At 40.5% G+C, this 23,740-nt stretch overlaps 1 protein-coding gene across 7 annotated transcripts in view; it reads right to left on the bottom strand.

The window, feature by feature from the left end:
* fbrsl1 (fibrosin-like 1) overlaps window positions 1-18,734 on the bottom strand; it is a 265,820-nt gene extending 247,086 nt beyond the window's left edge. For 4 of the 7 annotated variants that reach the window (XM_018668832.2, XM_018668831.2, XM_018668833.2 and 1 more), the window contains exon 1: window positions 17,431-18,733. In XM_018668832.2, the coding sequence (XP_018524348.1) occupies window positions 17,431-17,733 (303 nt within the window). In that variant the 5' untranslated portion in view covers window positions 17,734-18,733. Of the gene's footprint in view, window positions 1-17,430 lie in introns of all 7 variants that reach the window. The other 3 variants (XM_018668828.2, XM_018668829.2, XM_051075365.1) reach the window with 1 other exon arrangement.
* Window positions 18,735-23,740: the final 5,006 nt, after the last annotated feature.

The raw sequence follows: 23,740 nt of genomic DNA, 5'->3' as shown, positions 1-23,740 counted from the left end.
TAAAAGTGATATTTTATATTAAGGTGGTGGACCGTGCAACAGACCAGCCAAGGCTAAAAAGAACATGACAGTGCAATAAGCTTAATTTACTTGCTCAGTGGTCATATCCAATGTCAATCTAATGTCAGTTGTATTGTTAGTAATAGACCACATTTCCCACCAACCCCACTGCTTGATTTTGCTGAGGGAGATAAATTAATTAGAAGTGATTTATCGATTAGCGTGTCCTTCCTTTCACCAAAGCTTTACTAGAAAGCTTTATTCTAGCTTGCACTAGAATCAAATATAGTTCATCCTAGTAGGTAGTGTAAGTAATTTGAGCCAGACAGGAAAGAGACTTTTCTCTCTCTTTTTTTCCTCCTGTAGCAACAGTACACTACAAAGAGGAACTCAGAGAGGGGAAGCAGGGGGGACCAACAGTTCATCTTGTTTGAATAAATGTCTTCAGGCATCCAATCCCATTGAAGCTCTAGCTCAAGGACTGCGGCATAGCATTGTATCTTTGCAGGTTCAGTCAGAGTCACCATTAACCAAACCTCCATTAATGACTTGCCAGCGGAAGAAAAATCTGTTCACAACTCCTTTTTTCTCCCTTTATACATGCAGTACATGAGCATCAACATGTACGTGAGAGGCTGCATGTTTGTCTGCTTGCCTTTGTCTGTGTATGTGTGTGAACCACTCTGCAGTTCGGATGTCTGCTTTTAGCCGCTCGTTGTAGGCTGATTAACTCTGACGGGCTGCCTCTCAAACCCACCACAAACACAAGCACTAAAGAAACCAGGCAGCATTTCCACCGCAGGAAAGTCTGCACATAACAGCCTTGACTTGTTCCTGTCCAGATTTGGAGAATTCTCACAATTAATCCACTAAAACTAAACTAAAATCATTGCAATTGCAATCATAGCTACCAAAGTTCTTGAAACATATATTTCTTTGTTAAAAGCACTGTGATGCCATGCTAAATTCCTGCCTGATGTCTCATACCAACTGGAAGTGAAACTGAATGAGGCAGCTTTGGATGCCTGTACAACTATAAGAGCAGAAATCATTTAACATGACATCAGATTTATCAACCTAGTGTGATACTAAGGTATTTACTGTTCACTTATTTGAACAGAATGCATACTCACTTGAGGGGTGAATGTCATGGACTACAAGAGATATTAAGTTTAGGTAGGACTTTGCCATCAAATATGTGATTTAATCACTGTTAAAGCATTAAGGTTGTACTTGTTACTACAGTATTTGGCCAATGTGCTCATGATGAAATTGGAAGCCAAAGCCAAAAGGACTCTACCTATCTAGTGAATTAGCAGAAGTCAGGTAAAAAATACAGTAAATGGAGGACTGTGACTTTAAGCCATGTATATACAATGCATGTGGTAAGAAGCCTTCGAACAGCAGTTAAAACAGCCTCAGTCTGCTGCAGGAATCTCCAGAGACAAAGCATTGCAAGTTGTTTATTTTGTTTCACTTACTAACATCCAGCAGCCTCTGCTGACATTTGTGTTACATCATACAAGAAAGAGTAGAAATAATACTAATACTGAAGGGGCTTCAGTCGTAGCAGTGATACCTGACAACTGAATTTAATTTGGGAAAGAGGGGTGAATCTATTGTATCTAAACTCTGTGATTTACAGAGACAAAATAGATTCAATTCTGTGAAGATATGACACAGCAGCAAAAAAAAAAAAAGTTGTATCTGTCAGTACTGTGTAACCTGAATCAAGTCAATATTTCCATTTCCAACATATTAGGAGGTCACATCTCATAAATGAGAGCAGGGCACTTTGAATTTGAACTTCGTTTCAGGTGGGATTTTCCCTTTTCCACTCCACCTTTGTCATAATATATTAAGTGTTTAATACTATATATACTACTGCATTTCAAGCAGGTGAATTATAGCTTCCAGTCATAACAACACTATTACTGTGGCTGGTGACTGAGGCTGAACAAAACAGATGCAGACTGGGTGCAACCAGTAGCAGTGGTCTGTGTTCTTTCCCAACAGGTTGGACAGTTGTATGCTGGTGCTGTGAAACAGCTGTATCTTTGTTAGACATGAGCGGCTTGATTTGTTCATACACACAAGTTCAGGAACAGAGCTGAGCTGAAGTTTTCACTAATGGCAGCGCTTGAGGAACTGTATGATACTCAAAACATTTGCCTAAATTTCTTTGACTGACTACTGTTCATGTGCCAACTTTTGGGGGAAAAAAAACAAAACAAAAAAACAACAAAAATATGTTACATGGGCTGTGAAAGTCTCCACCAGTAAGAAAAACAGATGAAAAAGTCCAACAGTAACAGGGCACCATCAGCACTTGGCCTTCTAACTTCAAAGAGCGCACTGGACAGAAAGGAAAGGAGGCATGCTTAATGCACAGTTATGTGGAATCTGTTGAAGTGCCAAATTAGGATCTGATTAGATTAAGGGCTTCCTTCAGACAGCTGGTGCATTAAGTAGTGAAGCAGATACAATTTTTAGTAAGAGGTCAATACATAACAATATAAAGTCCAACAGTCTTTTTAGCATTATTATTAGCAAAATATAGATATCAGTGTTCTTTTTTCTTTTAAAAATACTGAGGATAGATTTAAAGTATGAGAAAAGATGACAAAGAAGAAAAAAATTAACAGGAAACAAGGAGACAGAAATCTTGCAATGAAAACTGGCCAGACTCCACACTGTTAATTTGAGAGCAGTGCCTTGCAGGTGAAGTAACCAAAGCCAGCACTCTAACAGGTTGCTTTTGTGAGCACGTGCTTCTCTCTCCCCCTCGGTCTTTTCACCCTCACTTTCCTCAGCTCTGACAAGCTTTCACTTGTGCTGGTTTTGAACAGAAACACCATTGTGCCTTCCACTGCAAACAATGCCTGCTGTTTTGCCGAAGGGGCCAAAAAACACACATAAGCTCACTTTGCCTCTTTTGTCTGCTGTAGACTCCTGTCATGGATCTGGTTCCAAGGCCAATAAGAAAGACTGGACTGGTTAATGACAGTTCAGGGTAAGTCATGATGTCAAGTAGGTTGCTGAAGTGCTCTTGGGCAAGACACTGAATCCCTCCTGGCTTTGGCAGTTTGGCAGACTGCACTTTGATCTGCCTATTGACAATCTGAGATAAACCTCTAATGGTCTTGCTACCCTTTAAATCATAACACGATATGAGGGTACACCAATATGTTCCAATGCAATGTATGTGAATGCCTTTTATCACAAATAATGCACTGCAGGGCAGCATACTGTACGTTTCTGTGAATCCACAGCAGTATATCTCTATTCAGCAGCAGCACAGACACCACCAAGCCTGCCCTTGGTTTTAACATTCCTGCCTGCAGCTATAGAAGCTTGGAGAGGCCTCCAGAGGTATGTGACCCTCAGTTACATTTAATGGCTTCAGAACTGATAAAGGCAATGCCACAGGCTACCAAATGACTGGCAGCTACTAGAAATAAAAGCTTGTTCTGCTAGTCGTAAAACATTGTTATATGGCAGTCAACAGAGGGAAGAAAAGACTAATGAGTAGAGAGGGCGACAACGCACAAATCAAGAATTTGATGTTCAAAACACTTTCACACATTTCATTCTTAAGTATTATTTGAGCAGGTTTCATTATGAAAACAAGTCACACAAAACTTTTTATAATTTTCATTTTGAGTAGACTTTCTATCATTTTCTACAATAGGGAACATGATGATGTTGAATGTGACAATGTGACAGTTACTCAGTGACTGAATGGGTGAATGACTTAATCATTCTGTGATAGACAGTCTGACACATTTACTGACTAGCTGGCAGACTAACTGAGAGGTGACTGATTTCAGTGTTTGACAAAGTAACTGGTTGCTCAATTCTGGACAGCACCACCCACGACAAACACATAAATTGTTTTTAAAAACCACACATACCACATACTCGCACACATGAAGCCACCACCCCCTTGGTGTAGCCTGTCACTGTGTGTAACCGTTTTCCACCTCTTGCATTATTGTGCAAATTAAAACGCCAAGGAGAGCCATTCACACACACCCAGAGAGCTAGTGGTGTGTGTGTGATAGGTAGGAGTAGGAGGGGGTTGCCTCCATCTCCTTCTCAGCGTCTTGGCAGGCGGGAAGGGGAAATATGATTATCCAGTGGGGGAATTGTTTCATCAACACCTGGAGCAGATAAATGAAAATAGGAGGATTTATGTACTGAGAACAAGCTTACCTCTGCTGCCAGGAAGCAATTAAGCAGGAAGCTGGAATACTACCCCCTGTACTCTCTCTTTCTTTCTGCTACACCATCGCTTTCCAACTCTTTACTTCCCTCATTGTGTCTCTCTCTATTTGTCTGTGCGCTCAGTGCTCACTTCACACCGGTGGCACATTTGGAGAACTGATGACGAGCCTTGGGGAGGGCCGACTGGAAGAGAGGGGAGGTATTCATTCCCACAATGTGTCTCATTAATAGCTGATAACAAAAGTGTCTGTAAAGTGTTGTGATCTCATTTGACTCAGTGTCGGGGGGAACCGATGGATGCTCGCCTCCCACGTAGCTACAGATAGGCAATGCAGCTTGTCCTGCCTACCCGCTGTGACCTTTGAAGTAGAAATTTTAAGTGTGGCTCTGCCTCGATAAATGGTATCATACTTATTTTGCTTCAGTGCTAAGGCCTTTAACACCCACACTGCTGAGTTACTTCATACTTTCTATTTAATATTTGCAATTCTTGAAAAAAAAAACAAAACAATTATTTACTTGCATATAGATTTTTCAAATTTCATCTGTTGTAATAGCCTGTAGTAATAACTGTGGGTGTATCCGTTTTGATAATGACTTCAGTTGATTGACAAGTTAATGACTAATTATACTGTTATATAAAAGACTCATTTGCTACAATAACAGTTCTCAAGAGTTACATCTGCTGTGCTGTAGCCTGTAACCACAGATAACCCTAGTATAGTGAGAGATGGAAGATGGTGTCTTAGCTGGGATAAATTAAATTGAAACTTAAATTGTAGTATCTCATATTGAGACATCACTTCAAAGCAATAACTGAAATGTCTGATAACCAAGCCAAAAGCTGGGAAAATTGGTGCAAATTTATTTCAAAAAACTGTTGATCAGAAATTCCCCTTTTAAAGCAATAAGTCTCCAAATGGAACTTCTACTGTTTGTTTTGTTTTGTTTGTTTGTTTGTTTTTTAACTTCTTCAAATTACATCAACATCATCTCAGTGTCTCTCATTGATTGAGTAGCTCTGACTGGTGCTTTTGCCATGCAGAATGCAGATAACCAGCATCAATTTACAAGAAACAAAATGAACACTTGTAACAACTCTGAGACTAAAAGGCTAATTAATATTGAAGGCACACAGACACTTACTACCATATTATACAGGGTATTCAGTAACAGAATATTTCAAAAAGTATGAGAACTCACAAGAAATAATAAGCCAGGTTAAGTTTTATGTAGTATTTTAGCAGTTTACACAAATGACTGTGACTAGTTTGATATTTTGTTTGCAGATGATATGAAGCCATGATGATTAACACACACTGGCCACAAAAATACATCAGAGACCAAAGATGATTTTCATGCCAGGTACTGTGTAAGCTGATGAATGAGTGAAACTCCCAAAAATAATATGTAGACCTTTAGTGAGGATTAGGTATCAGGGTCAACTACCGACCAAGCTTCTCTCTATGAACCTGGCTGATACTCAGACCTGGCTCCTCGCACAGCGCTGGCAAGCATCTGTCATGCTGAAATATCCTTGAGCCAGATCCTTTCAGTTGAATAATGAGAAATTATACTATGGAAATTAAGTTAAGTGTGGTCTGTCTTTATTCACAAAACCAGAAAACAAGTTTCATATAACACTGAAATGTGCTTTTATTCACTGCAGACACCAACCCAGAAAAGCAACCATTCAAGTGCCTCCGTCAATAAAAATCACAAACTGTATCAGTTCTAAAAAAGACTGACTCCTTGCCATTGTTTAAATGATTACATCTACTGTATGCTTTGTCTGCTCATCCAAATGAAAACATACTGTAATATTAAGCAAAAGTGATAAAAGCATTTTGCTTTAAACTGCTCACTGCCAATACTCTGTATCAATATTCAATATATTGGATTTCTACTACTAAGTTTCTCTTCAGAGAGTTTCCCAGTATAAGTTGAATAGACCACACAATATGGAATCAAACGATCTGCATCATGACAGTGACTAGGTTGTATTCATCCTTTTTTTTTTATTTAAGGCCGTACCTACAAATCATAATATCAGTGTGGCTATGAATAGCATGGTATTTGAAATACACAGGGCTAAAGCAGCTGCTCTGCTACGAAGCCCAGAGATGTGGAATGCAAACAGTAGCTTGGCAGAGTTCTGTTTATGTTCCCTCACTCTCACACGCTGCCTGTTTTCTTTATTGACTCAACAACTGGCCTTGTGCTCAGGCTCCAAGTGTGTGTGTTTGTGTGTGTGTGTAATTTTGATCTCATTCCACGCCTTGGGTAAAGCCCTGCTGGCTCTAAGGTGCGTGTCCTCGTTTCAGACGCACTGACAAAGTGGCCTCTCTGAAATGAGCTGTGTGGCCTGTTTGCAAAAGGGGAGCAGATGCATTTTTACTGCCTTTGATCTATGGGTAAACAACCTGCAGATTAAACAGAGAAAAAGGAAGTAGATGAACATGCTGTCTGTACAGTATATAAGGAGATAGGAAAGCAGTCAGAGTGAGGAGATCGACAGGGGCAGAGAGTAGAGGAGACAAACTCTGATGAAACTTTCCTTTGGCAGATCTGTCAGCCAGTTCTCACTGTGGGTGACAGAGCTTGTCTTGCCCTTGCAGGTTTTACTGCAGTGGCAATGTTACATATGCCTTATTATATATCCCATTATATTTCAAACACATTCTCCCTCTTCGCTCGGCTGAGCACAAGTCTGCAGCACTGACTTTCATAGACGTTTGGAGGATTCATAAAACTTGGAGAGTCAGAGTTGGCAACAGGTCAAGCCTGTTAAAAACTGATATCTCGTACAGAACAATACAAACTGTAGGTAGACTGATGTGTAAAATTTGCTTCCTGAGCAAAGGTTTGAGTAAAGGTCCTTATTTTAAGTATAATACTCATACTAAGTTAAAATGTTTCATGCAGAGTAAATACATAATAAAGAATCCAGAGGGGTTTAGTGTTTCCTCTATATTTTCATCTTGGCAGGGTCAAAAAGCCTCGAAAACAGCATGTAAACCACCAGATATTCTCCACTGAAACCTAGGGTGAAATCATGCCACTGAGACAACTGCATCTACAGCTAATGCTACTATAAAAATAATAGTGATAATAATAAAACAGTAGGTTTATATACTAATATCTTAAATCAGTAAAAGTAAAAAAAAAAAGAGTATGGGCTGCTGTAATTATTCCCTCTCTCCATATCCATGTGTTATGTGTAGAAAGACTACACTAGAAGGGATGGGGGATTAAATCCACAGTCCTCATTCTCCACAAAAATGTATTTCCAAGACCAGCCACAGATAATATGAGTTAGCCAAACTGTGTCTTCCTGTGTTATTGTCACCCTGGCAGTTTGTATGTGTGTTTATATTCCCATTTCTAATGTTTCTCTTAACAACATCTTAAGTGTAACAACATAGAGGACTCTCCTGGATAGTTATACAGGTTCACCTTATGGCCACAAGTTTTGATTATTTCCTCCTTGTGTCTGAGAAACAATGCTCTGTCTGCCAGTTTGACATGGTGCACAGTTAAAAAACACAATAATCACAAACCTCAGCCATCTTTGCTGTACAGAAGATGTTAGAGGTGTGAATCAGAGATGTGCTTAAGTGTTTTTGTTAGTTCAGTGACTTACTTCTTGTTGTTGTTCTTTTATCAAAGAATCTTCTTTCAAATTTTAGACAGACTTGACAAAGACATGGCTAGCAATGACAAGATAAGACAAACAATGACTAGCTCATAGAAACATTTGAGAGATAGGGTCATAATCACCCTGATACACTGTCATACCTACAGTATGTCAGCAGTGACAAACTCCTCCTCATACACTCCTCCTGATAAACAGTGATTCAGATTCCATGAGTTGAGCGACAAGGTGTTTCATTTCAACAGGAAAACTGAGTGTGGCAGCTGTGCCCTGAGTTGTCAGGCAAATATCATCCAGACAGTGAATGGAGCAGAAGTGGCAATGGGAAAGAGAGAAATTCCACATTGCATAACCACCCTCTTATCTAAGCTCTATTATCTTGGCCACGGCTTGTTATATGGCTGCCAAAGCTATCACACAAAACACTGAAGCAACGGTCCTTATTTGGCTTTGCCCACACCCACACATAAACACACAGACACGTAGAAAAGGCTAAATACTACGAATACAATCAACATACCAACAAACAGTGAGCTGTAATAAACCAGAGACTAACATATCACTGTATCTTATTTCACACGGGGAGCTGAGCACTGAGCAATTATTGTCAGCATCACTTGGCCTATAAAGACTATTCCCCTCAGAGCTGGTGTTGGTAGCAAGTGTCGGTAGCAGAAGAGCATGTTGACAACTGTTAACGCTAATTGCTTTCACACCAAGAGCGATCTATTAAGAAAACATGCAGCAATGTCAGGACTGCGTGAGTCATGCATTTGAAACCGAGACCCTCCTTAAAAACATGACCACAAGGACTGGAGGCTGATTTGTAATCTGCTGTGTTTTGATGACTTTTGATTTGTGTCAGCATTACCACATTGCAGAATCATCCCCTGTAAAAGTATTACCATTACCAGGCCTAGGCTTGAATACAGCTAAATATTTTATTTTAGTCTTAGTTCTAGAGGTTTTATAAATCGTGTCGTTTTGATTTTATATATATATATATATATATATATATATATATATATATATATATATATATATATATATTTTTTTTTTTTTTTTTTTTTTTTTTTTCATGTTATTCAGTTCTGAAAGCCTTATATTTTATTCTACCTGAAATAAAAATACACTGAGATCTGACTTCACTAAATGACTTCCAGCAATTAAACCGACATATATATCCAGTGTTTGAGTCAGGGTTGTCCTGAAGAGAGTCAAATAGATAATAATAATTCATTTTATTTATAAAGCACTTTACATTTGAGGGCAAATCTGTGCTACACAACAACAGTCAACAGTGTTTCTAGGGAGTCACTGCCTTATCCAAGCATAAACATTACTTTGGGGATAGTACATCTGGCAAGGGCTAAAAAATAATATCACAATAATACAAGAATTGATATCAGACATTGTATATAGATATACAACTTATGTGGTTTTCAATTACATGTTATACAAAGCTCATCTGTGTCCTAAAAACCAGACAAATATACTGTAGTTCACATTTAACGATATTAACTACACTGAGATATCAGAAATTCCTTTGGCATGGCATGACATTGAAAAGTGTCATTATCTTTATAGATGACTGCTCAGTAGTTTTCCCACTCATGGTAATAATGACAGACATCTGGTAAATAAGGTCTGACAGTTGAAACTGAAGTCAAAAGAATTAATTCAGTTTGTTCAGTCTCCCCTTGAGCTGTTTAGCTAACATTAGCTAAAGTTATCGTTTCACAGGCTAATGGAACAAGCTGCTGCTTAACTCTGAATATCATAAGATAATGAGTACAAAAATGTAAAAAAAATCATGTAATAAACAAAGTATAGCAGAGTTATAGTCAACAACAGCTGCTGCCCAATTCTTGACCGCCAGATTCTCTGACACACTGTTGTCAAGAACAGCAGACACCTGCAATCATCGAAACGATACAAAGTGGTATTTCACTGCCTAAATGATATATCGGGTAGAGCGTACAGATACTGGCTTGTAACGCACATTTACTAGGAAACAGGTGTATCAACAAGTCATTTTGTAGTTCACAAAATAAATGTTGATACACCTAAAATGAGATGCCCGCTGATAGCATTGATTCTACCCCTGATTTTAAGGAAACAATTGGGTGCAGGGAGGCTCTAGTGAAAGGACATTTTATTTTCTCAAGGATTCACTGTCACAGCAGTTTAGTAACATGGCCAAGCAAACCACTTTATTGTAAAGTGTTCACCTTGGTTTGCAGCAGAGCATTGTTGAAATTACTATTAATACTTTCCCCCACATGCACACTACTCAGTAAGACCAGTCAACAGACCTTCGTGCTGAGTCTGCAAGGCTGGAAAAAATGACCTACCCTGGCATGCAAACAAAATGTTGAAAAGGGATTCAAGTGATGTGAAGGCTGAGGTAAGCCAGGCTTTCAGAGCTCTCTCTTTGCGCTCTGTCAGTGAAGGACATGGCTGAAAAGAAAAACAGCCATTACTTAATGAGCCACTTAAAGAGTGCCCTCTCTATTTAGGTTTCATTATTTTTATTGTAAATCCTTCACAGCCCTCGCCTGCTAGTCATTCATTCAGAGCTTCTGTGGCCAAGTTCGCCATTATATATTAACCAAAATCACAGGGCTGGAAAATACCTCGGCTGAATAACAAATATGATTACTATGAAGTTGTCTCCAAATAATTTATTTTTCTCAAACTGCTCAAATGAAATGTCTTTTGTTAACATTGTTTAATAACACATATTCATCAGGCAGTCGAAGAACCAGAAAGGGGTTATGAGAGGCAAAATGGGGGGACAAGTCAGCAGTCGATAATTACCGGGGGAACCTTCTAACAGTGCAGCTCCTAATCCATCGCAGGCTCGGAGACAGCATCTTAATCACAGCATAATTACATCCTGTCATTCACCACAATGAAAACACTGAGACAGGAAGATGGAAGACGGCCCGGGACGACAAGCAGGAAATGGATATATATGCCTACAACAAGCTACCCACGTGCTGCTATGTGTCAATTAATATGTGTCAGTTATGTTGTACTGTGCACATTTCAGCCACTCCTCACAAGTCATGGTACCTGAAAATAAAGAGGCTCTTATACTGAGGTTTTATAGTGCTAATACGTTCAGTCTGTAGAGTGATAACTCAAAACAGACAACTGACAGCACTCAAAAAAGACTCTTCAGGACCATCATGCATTTATCTCACAGCCCTAAAAAAAAAAAAAAATACCAGTGCTGCTAGCTGAAATTAAGAAAACATAGATGCAGATGCATCTCTTTTATTCCTGGTGTCTAATAAGGCCAGGTATAGATAATGTTATTGTTTTTGCACTGACTGAAATGTATCTGTACCACTGCCTTTGAAAACTGCAGGTGACTAAAAGCAAAATCAAATGTGTGCTCAGATTCAAACTCATCTAAACAAACTGTCAGATTATCTGACTTAAATCACGACTTTAGATAGTAATAAAGCATATAGTATTAGTTCAAACAGGAAAACTATTTCCCAGGGAATTTTTCGCTATTGCAATAAATCAATTAATCAGGAAAATAATCTATATCAGTAATGAATATAATCATTTGTTGCAGCTCTAAACATTCTACTTATATATGTGTTACATTTGTTGTCTAAGCTGGCCTCCAAATCCTTTTTATTGTTTGACTAGTTGCAAATCTCTAAACTGAAGTATTTTCATTGACTGTGTTTTATTTTATGTCACATAAATCCTCTATACCTGAATACAAGTTAAGTTTTTTTAATAACAGAAAAGGCTGAGCAAGTGATTGTCATCCTTCAAGATCCACATGAACACACTTTCATAACACACTAGAACCTTCCTTGGATGGATATATTTAGGTCACTGGTCGATGGCTTGGACAGATGCACAGTGGAGGTTCAATGCTGTGTTTGTGTGTGCATGTGTGTGTGTGTGTGAGAAAGAGGGCTTGTGAATGTGACCATGCATTTATACGCCATGCTTTCGCCTACAGTGTGTGACAGTTTGAGAAAGCCGGGGCCGAGGGACGTCCCATTGGCATTAAAAAGCTCTCTCTGTGGGATGCGTCAGCCAATGAGCAGCAGAGCCTCAGGGGGCTGCCTTGTTAATTAAAGCCGGAGTTGTTTGTCAGTGCCGGCATATGATGCACAGCGCTATCACCATTGGGGGAAAGAGAAAACACGAAGCAGGATTGCTGCAACCCCTGCAACAAATCTGCTGCCTCACCATGGAAGCAAGACATCTTACTACAGCAACGACTGCTGTGGCTTCAAGTGTCAGTATCAGTTTGCACTGTGTTACTCAACAGCAATCAGATAGTGTACTTGCAGAGGAGAGGTACATAGCTGACCAAAAGGAAAAGATGGGTTTTCAACTACGTTAGATTTTGTCTAACCTGTTCATCTCAATTTTAGTTTAAGATCAGAAGGTGTTAATACATCTCTGTACAGCTGCTACCAGGATGTACCCATGTTGTAATTGTCTCTGGCAAGTAGTGACTTAAGTGTCGTCATTTGACAGATGAGTGCTCCTGAGTGCTAGCTGTACTAATGACTGCTAATAAGGAGCGCACTGTTATCGGAGTAATAACAATGAGACGCCTAGTAATGAATGTGATGGGACTGTAGTGGTGCATTGGTTATTTTAGGGGAAAGCCTTAGAAAGAAATAGAATTCAGGTGCTAACTTTGCGGCCTTCATCTGAGCACTTGATGAAATACAAAGATACATAAAGATGGGTAACAAATTGAAGAAACTTACATAAGCTGTCTCAGTCAAGTGTTGAGCCACCACGACTTTCACAAATTTTCCATCATAAGATAAAGGTGATCACTCAAAACAACTTTGCTGATTTGCAGTGAGCTTTCCCTCAAAGAGGACTAGTGGACACAAACTATACCAGCAAAAATTCCCACAGCATAACAGAGCCACGAGATCCCCTCACTGTAGAGGTTAAGCATTCAGGCTGGTACTGCTCTCTGGTGTATGCCACACATGCACCCACTTGTTGAGAATATGGTGACTCATCTGACTCTCTATGAAATTTTTGACCAACTCTTCTTGTTGAAGCAGTCTGATCACATTCTGCATTGACATTCTTAATCATTCTTAATCAAGAAGAGCTGCTCTTCTATTTTTCCTCACATATCACACTACTGCATGAGCATCATGGTCATCAAGTGTCCACTGTTGACACAGTTTCTGACCCTATTTACTGGTGTCTTTCCAATAGATCTGAAGGCAGATGTCACTTTAATAACTGTTCCTAATAAAACACTAACCAGTTGAGCAGTCAGTCACCAAACATGACTGGATGTTGACTGCTGGACTGTACCATGCATGCAGTGCACCTGTGTGGTGTAGTATCTGCATTTGTTATATTTCTCCATTCATTTATCCAGATTTTTCCTTCGAATTGTCACCCATCTGTACTTCTAACTGGAATGTTGCTGGCTCAGATCCATGCACCAGCTGGGAAAATGCGTGTGGAGAAAGTGAAGCAGCAACTCACAGCTTCCCTAACATCTACTGTCAAACTCCCCTAGTGCAAGAGACTTAATTTCCCCGATATTGTTTTCAAAGAGTTGCTCAGTGGCCAACAGCAGATGATGATCAGTGTGTAAAACTGTAGAAAACATGGCCATGCAGAAAAAGAGCAAACATGTTTAGCAAAACTTCCCTGGATAATAAAAGGAAAAAAATAGAGAGAAAGTCCAAATCTCGTCAAGAGCTCCTATATATAAAACCCATTTTGCCTGACTGACTGACCTTTCAGCTTCCTGCCCTTAACACTGTTGTAATATCACTAAATCAACTAAACCTAAATCCTCATTAGAGTGAATTTAGAAACTCATGCTGCGGAACGAAAAACCCAAACAAATCCAAATTCATGTTAAAGCAGATGAACAGAAGGATTGTGGATTAACGAGAGGGGATTTGCCACTCCGACGTCACTCACAGAGCAAATGGAGCAAATCAAACATCTTATTAATACTGTGACAGATGGATAATTGTGTCATTTTATTATCTGCTCCCTTGTTCGATACCCACAGGGAGACTTCTGGAGGTTTTAAGCCGCAGTGGGTAATTGTTTTGTAGCGCTGCTGCCAGGTGAAAACCCTCTATCCCCAGGAAATCGACCTTTCAGCAATTGGGAGCATAGCCAGATGTCAATCATTCTAATATTTAGTCTAAATGTTTCACAGTTAGTTTTAAAGTGATACATCTAAAAGAATAACAAGACTTATGATTTTCCCAACTCAACTAATGATTTAATCCTTCCCTCCAAGAAAGAATTAAGAAAACCACCCAAACTAGACAAACTAGGTTTTCCTTTTCTCCTTCAACAGCCCACAACAGCAGATTGACGGTACTTGAATCGTCACTGAATCATCCCCAACATTTTTCTAATCACAATAAGGTGCCCGTGACAAAGCAGGATGACTGTGTTTGTACAGTCGATTTGCACAGGTAAGTAAGCGGCTTTCCTGTGAGAAACAAGGGGATTCAAAGCAAATAAACACGCCGTAATCAAATGCAGCCGAGGCTGCAAATTGCTTTCGGCTGTAATGAAACAGGTTACGGGAGCGGGCGAGACCACCGTACAGCCTAAGCCTTCATCAAGGGAGCTTGATCCTATCAGTGCGGAGCTGGAATATCAACAACACCTACCAACTGAGTGAGTTTAGAGCCAAAGTGCTGTGGGATAAACCCATAACCTCAGGCTCTTATGAACAGACTGTAGCAGCTGTGCACAAGTTACAGACTAAAATAGACAATCAAATGATGGTGACAGTAACCCAAAGGTGACATGGATTTTATGAAACATGTTCATCCTGAAGTGCTTTAGAGAACAGCAAAAGGCTTAGATAGAGATTAAAAGAAAAAAGACAGAGATAAATACTAGTATGTTGGCCATGTGGGCTCATTGAACCAAGGGAGGACACTACATTGATGTTGACAGAATGCTAATGAGACTGTAGCCTGACTATGTGACCTGACATAAACACATCCATGCTGGCCATCAGTCACCTCAGAGAGGTTCACCCTCCACACACCCTCCAACGAGGGTGTGTGAGCTTATCGGAGCATGATGCAAGAGGTGAGAGCTATTCCCTGGCCAAGCGCTGATGTGTCCTCCTCATAATTGATGAGCAATTAGCACAGGTAGCATAGGTCATGAGCTCCACTCAAGCGTACAGTAAGTGGGTGAGACGATGGCCAATCAGGCATGTTCAAAGACTGCATTTCATTCAGTTCATTATTGCTGTCACTATACAGAAAACAGCAAATGAAATTAATAAAAAAAAAAGAAGTCAACATGCTCATTTCATTCACCACATGAAGGGAAATCAAGGGGGAAAGCACAAAAACCCTACCCATGTACAACCCCTCATGTAATTGTACCAGATCCACCAACATCATTTAATAAGCGCAGTCCATTTGCATGCAAATCAGACCAATTACCAAGTAGCTGGCATGTGAGTATCATTTCACATAGAGCCGTATCATGCCTCATTTGCTTAGCCTTGAAACATAAGCTTCTATGTAGAGCACACTGTTTTCTCTGTGTTCATTCAACATGGATTTAGCACTTGAGTAAGAAAACTATTACTGCTCGGGAATGTGTAAAACAAAAAATTTGATCATTATTTGGCTTAATTTCCCTCTCAAACACAAAGAGGCATTGTTTTTATTATGATGAAGCATCCAAAGAGAAAAGCTTTTTAGAAATACAACCTGCGCTACAGCGACAAATAGGAGGATAACAGGGACAAATGTGAAACTTCAAACTACTCCTATAAGTCAGCAGGGCAGGGCACCGTTTTGACAACAGTGGAGACACCAGCAAGCTGGAAGAGGATGCCAGTAAGAAGCACTTTGCTGCCATGACATCTTCAAAGTCTTTCACAGTCAGCAGCTGTCAGAAGTGGCAGCCAAGCAGTACAAAGGGCAGAAATACTCACACATACAACATCACAGCACACTACACTCATGCAAATCAACAAGAAAGGGCAGGCACACACAAATTTTATGCACATTTGATTACGTGTAACAAGTTTATCTTTGGGAAGCACAGTTGCAGCCTCACTGTGGTACTTCGGAATTTATCACACTTTATGAATCTCCTATGGTATAATTATATGATTTTATGAGGTGTGATATTTTTAATCCAACATAGTTTTTCCAGTAGTGTTTAGCAGTGGTTATGCTTCTTGCATTCATTACAGGATAACAATATATCTTTATGGTTAGGGTTCACGTACACTTGATACTTACACCTCTCCCCTTATTCCTCCCCTATCTGCATTCACACCCACTCCAAGCAAGGGCCGAATGAAGCAGAATAGCAATATAATTACTGATGTTGTTAACAGGTGGGAGGTGGCAAATTGATGATCTTCTATTCTATGTAAGAGGATGCACAATATCTTTCATGCTGCAAATCTGCATTCCACCATTATACTAACTGATTGCTATGTAAGAGTCAATCATGACTGATTAATACCATTGCTAAGCATACATGGGAGGTTGTCATTGAAATAAGGTGGCCTGTGGTATGATCCATGGGTTTTCAAATGAGGTCATCATCCTAAAATATACAGACCTCAGTGGATATCTAATACGTTAGCTGTGTTTATCAAAGCTAGTGATTTATATTTCAACAACAGCAGTGCCACCATTCCCAGAATGAGCCATGGAAAAAAGCAGACCTGCCTGGCTTGTCAGTCAGTCAACATCCCGCAGGGAACAATGTTTTATTTGTCATTTGGAATGTAATGAGATAAAAGAGATAAGAGGATGTCAGAAGAGAGCCTCCTTTCTTCCTGAATCATTCCTCTGACATCAGACCACATGGTAATGACAGAAACAGAGTTATCGGCACATGGTGTATCAGCCTCTAGCAGATGAATGGTGCAATAGGCGGTGTATCAAAGAACAAAATGTCAAGAGTGCACTGACAACTCATTGTGAGAATATTAAACAATATAAGCCAGAGCTATTACTGACACAGCAGCAGCTGTTTATTTTCCTCAACAAACCATATGCTGCCAATGATTAACATTTCATTCACAGAGCCTTGAACCTGTAATATTCAGCAGGCAGGAGTTATGTGCTGCAGTGGTTGTCAAACACTTCTCATGTCAAGGACTTCAAAGAGACACACATTAGGACCCATGGACCTGATGCCCCAATAAGGGAACATATATTGAACAACAAAGCTGTCAACAGCCTTATGTGATGAGAATCAGACCAAGGACTGATCTGGGACACCTTGAGGGCAGCCCTGAACCTCTGAGAACCTCAGATCTTCACTATCAGATGATTACAAGAGTCAGCCTTATCCAGACTCTAATTGGCATCATCTCAAGTAAATTAGAAACAAATTAGACTAGTCCTCGTGTTGCTGTTGAGTAAGTGGTGTGTGTGTGTGTGTGTGTGTGTGTGTGTGTGTGAGACCCCCTCTTTGACAGCCACTGATGAGGAATTCAGCGCGCGCACACGCGCACACACACACAAACAGGTAATGATCTGATTCCTTCTTACCTCCAGACGGTCCAGGCTGATGAAACTGGCTATAGCAAATCCATCAATGATATCCTCCTCCTGCGAGCTGGACTCCCGTCTCTTTCGCCGGGGGGGACGCGGAGCTCTGGCGGCGGCTGCGGGGTGCGGCACCTTTTTACCGGGCAGGGAGGCGGCGTCCCTCCCCGGACTGTGTCCCTCCCTGTCGGAGCAGGAGGAGTTGGGGTCGGGGCTGCGGGCGTCTCTGCTCCCTGCCTCCCGCAACCTCCGCACCCTCTCCCGCTTGGACCGACATCTCCGACCCTGCTTCAATTTCCCATCCATGTTGTTAGAGAAAGCTTGCGGTGTCAAAAAGAAATAATAAATATAACTCCACAGTAGGTGCTCGCCTAAACGCCCGTTGCACCGTGTAATAACAAATAACACACACTGGACTGACAAATGTGGGCTGCGTTATAACGTGAAGATAGCGCTGTGTGTGTGTAAATAACAACGCAAATATAGCCTTATAACACTCAATGACCTTGAGTATAAACCTCCCCAATCTCCATTACGATAAGCAAATGTTCAAGTATCCCACACAGGCGAAAGAGAGAGAGCAAAGCGACGCGGATCCACACGTTATTTTGTCACGAATCTGCACTATGTCGACGCGGTATCCGTTAAAGCAGGTGCAAAACGGTGAAATAGTTAAAATCCACGTATTGCACTCGCTTTGTAACTTTTGTTGCATCGGAATAATAACAAGCGATGTTAAAGCCTAATCTCGCTGCATACCGCAGACAGCGCAGAGAAATCATGTCGCTGCCCGTTGTTGTTTTCCACCACCCCAATCCATGATCCAAGGCTGTCAAATAAAGAGCTCGGGATACTATCCGTCCGGAACAAAACGCCTGGCGAACAAGTAGGTATCGATTGTGGCTGTCGGGTGAGTGAATAATTCCGTACGCGTTGAGTTTTAAGCCATATTCCTCTCTGCGCTTCAGGGGCAAAGGATCCCAAGTCTGAGAGCTACTTATGCGCAATATTTCCTAAATGATCCGGACCGTCCGAATAAGACAACCATCCAGTGTATAATCAAACTCCATGAGGCAATGAAGCGGTCTATTCCAGCTCAGATAATGTTGAGTTTCCTATAAATCCACTCCAGTCCGTTCCCTGGCTGCTCAGTTGCTCAGCGGCTCATGGTATTTTCTATTCGCATAATAAGGCTTTGATAAGTGTCCTTAAAGCGACAGGAGTGATTAAAATCTCCTCTCCCCCTCTCATTCCCTTCATCCGAAATTAAGAGACACAGTCAAGCTTCAGAGAACCCACATAACTGACGTATTTCCGCCACCTCTGGCCTACAATTTACCATAGGAAGGAAGCTGGGGTTTTTTTTTTTTTTCTTTAAAAAAAAGGGAAAAATCATTCTCTCTCACTGTTGGGCACACTTTGTCACATCAGGCACTATTTTAGTCTGTCTGTCTGCCAGAGCTGATGCCACATCATGCCTTTCCCAGTGACTACTTGTGCTGTCGCCGGTAGAAAATCCACACGCACACACACTCACGCACACACACTCATCTATCAGGTTTTGACAACTTCTACACTCTGACCATACTGGCTCTGACCATCATCCCCCAACTCTCTGAGTTCACCAGCACTCAACTCAAAGTGTAAAGATGTCAGTGTCAGATTAACTTCAAAATTCCACGAGTGTACAGTAAATATTTGAAATATAGGTTGCCATACTTACCCTGCCCTGTGCCCCAGCTTTTTAAACCCTGCAGCAGTGTTAGTGTGTTTGCCAATCTGCAGAGTGGGGACTTCCAGGGGGTCCCTCTGGGAGTTCCAGGGAGTCCTCTGCAAAGTAAAGTGCAGCTTAATTTATCTGATTTCGATTAGTAGAAATTGGGGCATTGATATTATATAATCACTGTATTATGTAATAATTATTTCCATTATAGGTTTCACTGCCCCTACTGTAACTGTAATTCCACCTACACTGATATGGACACTTATGCAAGCCTTTATGAATGTATAAGAAATGCTCTCAGTGAGGCCATTAATGTCGTGTGATGTAAATTATATTGATCCAGGAGGTCCCTATAATACAAGACATACTCAATGAAACTCCATTGCACATGAAACTATAACCCCAGAAACCAGTAATAATCTAGACAGACTACTAGATACGCTGCAGGTAATTTTAACTTTCAGAAGAAATGTATAAATTATAATATCAAGTGACAGAAGTAAGGGAAGTATGCCTCCTGTGTAAATGCATGGTTTGAATTTGCATAATGCTTTGCTTAACTGGAAACTTGCTCTCTCGCTCCAAGCTTGAATAAAGAAAGCTTACTGAGGTTGTGAACCTGCCATCTTTTACTGTAGGTTTTATTCCCGCTAAGACTACTTTAACTTCATCAGAGAATATACAGTATACTGTCAAGCTGTGTGTAACTCAATGGGTAGAACAGACTGTAACAGAACCTCAGGGCCACCCATGTTAGACAATCTGTGCACTCAGAATGCATTTTAGATTCAAGCATGTTGGAAATAACACAAAACTGACAGGAAAGAAGACAAAGTACAAACAGTAATAAAAATTTGATGAATTTACACCCTCTGTGATGCAAATACAGCCACATTGAGTCAGCAGCTTATCCTATTGGCTATCTAATAAGAGAAGACGCCTATCAACTACATCGTCACTATTTGCAGTTCTCATTAGTAACAGTCAGATGGGGATGAGTGGGAAGAAACACTGATGATGAACAGTTAATATCAGAAGCTTACTGGTAATGAGCTCATATGAAGGTGAGCTGAAGAAAAATTACAATATTCAGCCAGTGTGAAAGATTGCATATAAGAATTCCCTGGCTTTATTATTTGATCTTCACAGTACAGGAAGCAGTGAAACTAAAGCTAAGAAAGCCAGACTGAAATATTTAGGCAGTTGGTGCAGCAGTTCAGGTGTGGGAATTTTCTTTTATGGTGAGAATTTCCTGTGAAACTGTGAAGCAACACATCAAAATGCAAAACGAAACTACTTTTATGCAAATATAGTGTGCTGCAAGGTAAATTATCCAGAGCACTGCAGGTGATTAAACCAGAGACTGCACTGAGTGAGTGAGTATGATGAAGTTTTTATGATACACTGCTGTGTCAGGTTACACCGTGTAGTCTATATACAAGTACAGTATCAAAATGTCACACAGCTCATAGCTAAGTTTGTCTGGAGCTCTATGTGCTTTTTATTGAAGAAGCAAATTTAAAGATGGCAACAAGTGTATTCTCTTTGTATCTTGCTTTGGAGAACAATAACCAGGTGAGTAGCACATCTATCTTTGAGTGAATGGACCTGTTGGGAGCTTGAGACATTATCATTTTCATGTTACTTTAACCTCTGTAGCCACTGTGAATAAACCCCTCTCTGTTTGAGCAGCTTTGCAAGAACTAATTCAGTAAGGAGATTAAAAAAGGGGGGAACAGGTATGGTGAGAGGGCCGTGGAGGAGAGGGAAGAGATTACCTCTGTTTCTTCCATGCTACTATTTGCTGTGAGCTTAATCCATAGCTACAGACTCTGAGCTCCCACATCGCAGTCATTCAAACACTAGTCTCTTTGAAACGCTTAGCCCCAGCTGCGATGTGGAGCTAAAGGGAGGGAGTCTCATGCTTTTATGATGTTTAAGCAACACAATTGTTTTTCTTTGCCTCTGCCACCACGATAAGGTATTCATTTGATGTCACTGGGGTCAAGGTGCTTCTTGCTTAAAGGGCTATTTTCCATTGAGATAGTTCTAAGAGTGTACTCTGTGGTGTAGCCATGGGACTGAGAGGTGAGGGATCTGAAGAAAACAATAAAAAAGAATCTGTCCTCAAGTACACACCGTATCCTTTGTAAAGAATATAGCCCCACAGAAATCAATAAGCCCAGATTTCACAGTAGAACACTAGACAGCTGTAAGACACAAATCCCTACACTGCTGTGAAGAAAATAAATTCTGCTGGCCTCACAACATAATTTGTGCACAGTCAGTACATTAGGACTACATCCATCAGTTGTGGAAGCCATCTCTCAGCTTTCTTAAAGTATAGTAGTGGTTTAACTGGTGGATCTTGTTCAGCTGGATGGGCTTGCAATCCTTTGCCAAACAAGAGTGCCAGTGTTGCACTATTTCCTATGTTTTTTCATGTTTTTCAAAATCCTGTTTTCCACAATATTTGGAGCTAATGGTAGTACATAGTGTCATGAGAATGTCCTGTCTTTGATGACTCATGACTCAAACTACTGGACCTGGACATAATTAAAGGTTCACTACAAATCAACTTTTACTGCTGGTAGAGTTTGTTTGATTTACTTTGACATGGTTTATGGTCTCAACACAAAGAAGATTACAGGTTCAGCTTGGTCTTAACTTGGATACATTTTTACTGGGGAGATTCTGAATTCATCAGAGAATTGGGTTACTGGGTACGAATTTTGAACCAACCCTGCAATGACTTTTGTTTGAAAGGGGCAAGGGGCAGGAAAATGAATGAATAACTTCATTGAGCGGCAGAATATGTTGTTTGTAATTGCCCTACGCAATGAAAAACAAGAACTTTCTGATTTGATACCATCATGGGACAATGTAATTTGTCAGTGCCTTCCAAAACCCCTTCAAATCACTGCTGCCCAAAGGAAACAGTTTTCTGATTTAACACCTCTGTGGTTGTGGTTTGATGAAACTAAAATCCAAAAGCAACTTGGTTAGCAAAACAACATAGTTTGTATTAAAATAACTTCTTTATTAAGGTTATAGGACCTTCACTACCATGGGTAAATTAATAACAGCTTTGTTGTAGTTAGATTACAAGATTTGCTAAAACAACTGATGCTGTCATACTTAGTGGTAGCAGCACAGCTCTATAGGGGTGGCAGTCCTCTTTGGAGGATCCAATTGAAATAACTCAACAACTATTTGATGGATTGCCATGAAATTTGGCACAGACATGCATGTTCACCTGAGAACGAACTGTAAGTTTTTCACTTTTCATTTAGCACCATCATCAGTTCAAATTTTAATTTAATGCAATACTTTAGTTAAAGACCAAATACCAGCAAATCTAATGACATTCCCATCAGTCTCATCTGTACATTACCACTAATTAGCATATGTTTGCATGCTGACATGCTTGACTGCAATGGTAACATGCCAACGTTAGCCTAATAAGCTCAAAGCACCACTGTAAATACGATCTAAAAAGCCGCACAGAACCACAAGCATGGCTGTGAACTCTCTGTAGAGGAGTCTTGAATTTGAAATTTTCCAGACAAATTATCCCAATATTTTCCCCAAAATGAGTTGCCATTGTTTGTTAAACCAGAAGCAGCACGCTCATTTATTTAATCCATCAGAAACTCTAGCAGCAATGACAACCAGCTGTTTTGAATATGGAGCTGTTGGATTCTAACTGAGACATCTCAATTTGCTGCCCTAGCTGTCACTGAGGAACTACTGTGAGGGAAAACATAAGTCCGTGGCTTTATGCCTATAGGGCTTTCGGCTGCTTCTGTGACACATCATGGAGTAATTCACTAGTTTGGTGGCAATTTACAGGCAGACTCAACAAGAAACCCGCCCGGGGGCCTCGAGCAACAAGCTCTCTCCCGGGAAACCGTGGCCAGCTATAGGATTGCCTGCGCTGGGCCCTGCAAACCGCCACATGAAAAATTAACCTGCTCACTCCACAGACAGCGCTTACACATCCTCACTGCCTGAGAGCCTGCTTACATACTCCCTTCATCTCTTGCCTTCTTATTCTCTCCCACTGTCTTTTTCTCAGCCTTTCTTCCTCTCCCCATCTTGTTTTCTCTCTCTGCATTCTATCTGCGCAGCCTGTGTTATTTAGATCTATCGCAGAGCCAGCACTCAGTATCTCTGCTTCAAAAACAACAGCTGTTTGTTTTATGTTGAACACAGACAATTATTTATAGACTGGCAGACTTAGCATGAGCCTATCAGATATTGCATGTGTAATGTAAACATGTCCATAGCCACTGCCGTCAAGTAGTAATGAATCACTGTGGAGCATTTTATCACTGAAAGTCAAATGGAAGTCACCAACTTAAGTTGTAAGTGAGGTAACAACCGGGGATTAGTCAAGAAACTGATAACAAAGGCAGTAAGGTGTCAATAATTTAACGGAGTAGGTTGTAAATCTAAGTGCCTTTGGATATTTCATACCACTGGGGAGCAAAGTTTAATCAAACAGAAAGACTGGCCCCAGAGCTGTGTGGGTGAGAGAGCTGAATTTATTGGCAGCCCTTGAACAGGCAGTAGGGTTTTTATTACAGG

This window comes from Lates calcarifer, linkage group LG13, assembly GCF_001640805.2.
Source record: "Lates calcarifer isolate ASB-BC8 linkage group LG13, TLL_Latcal_v3, whole genome shotgun sequence".
NCBI lineage: Eukaryota > Metazoa > Chordata > Actinopteri > Centropomidae > Lates > Lates calcarifer.
This window is presented reverse-complemented; position numbering and strand designations above follow the sequence as displayed.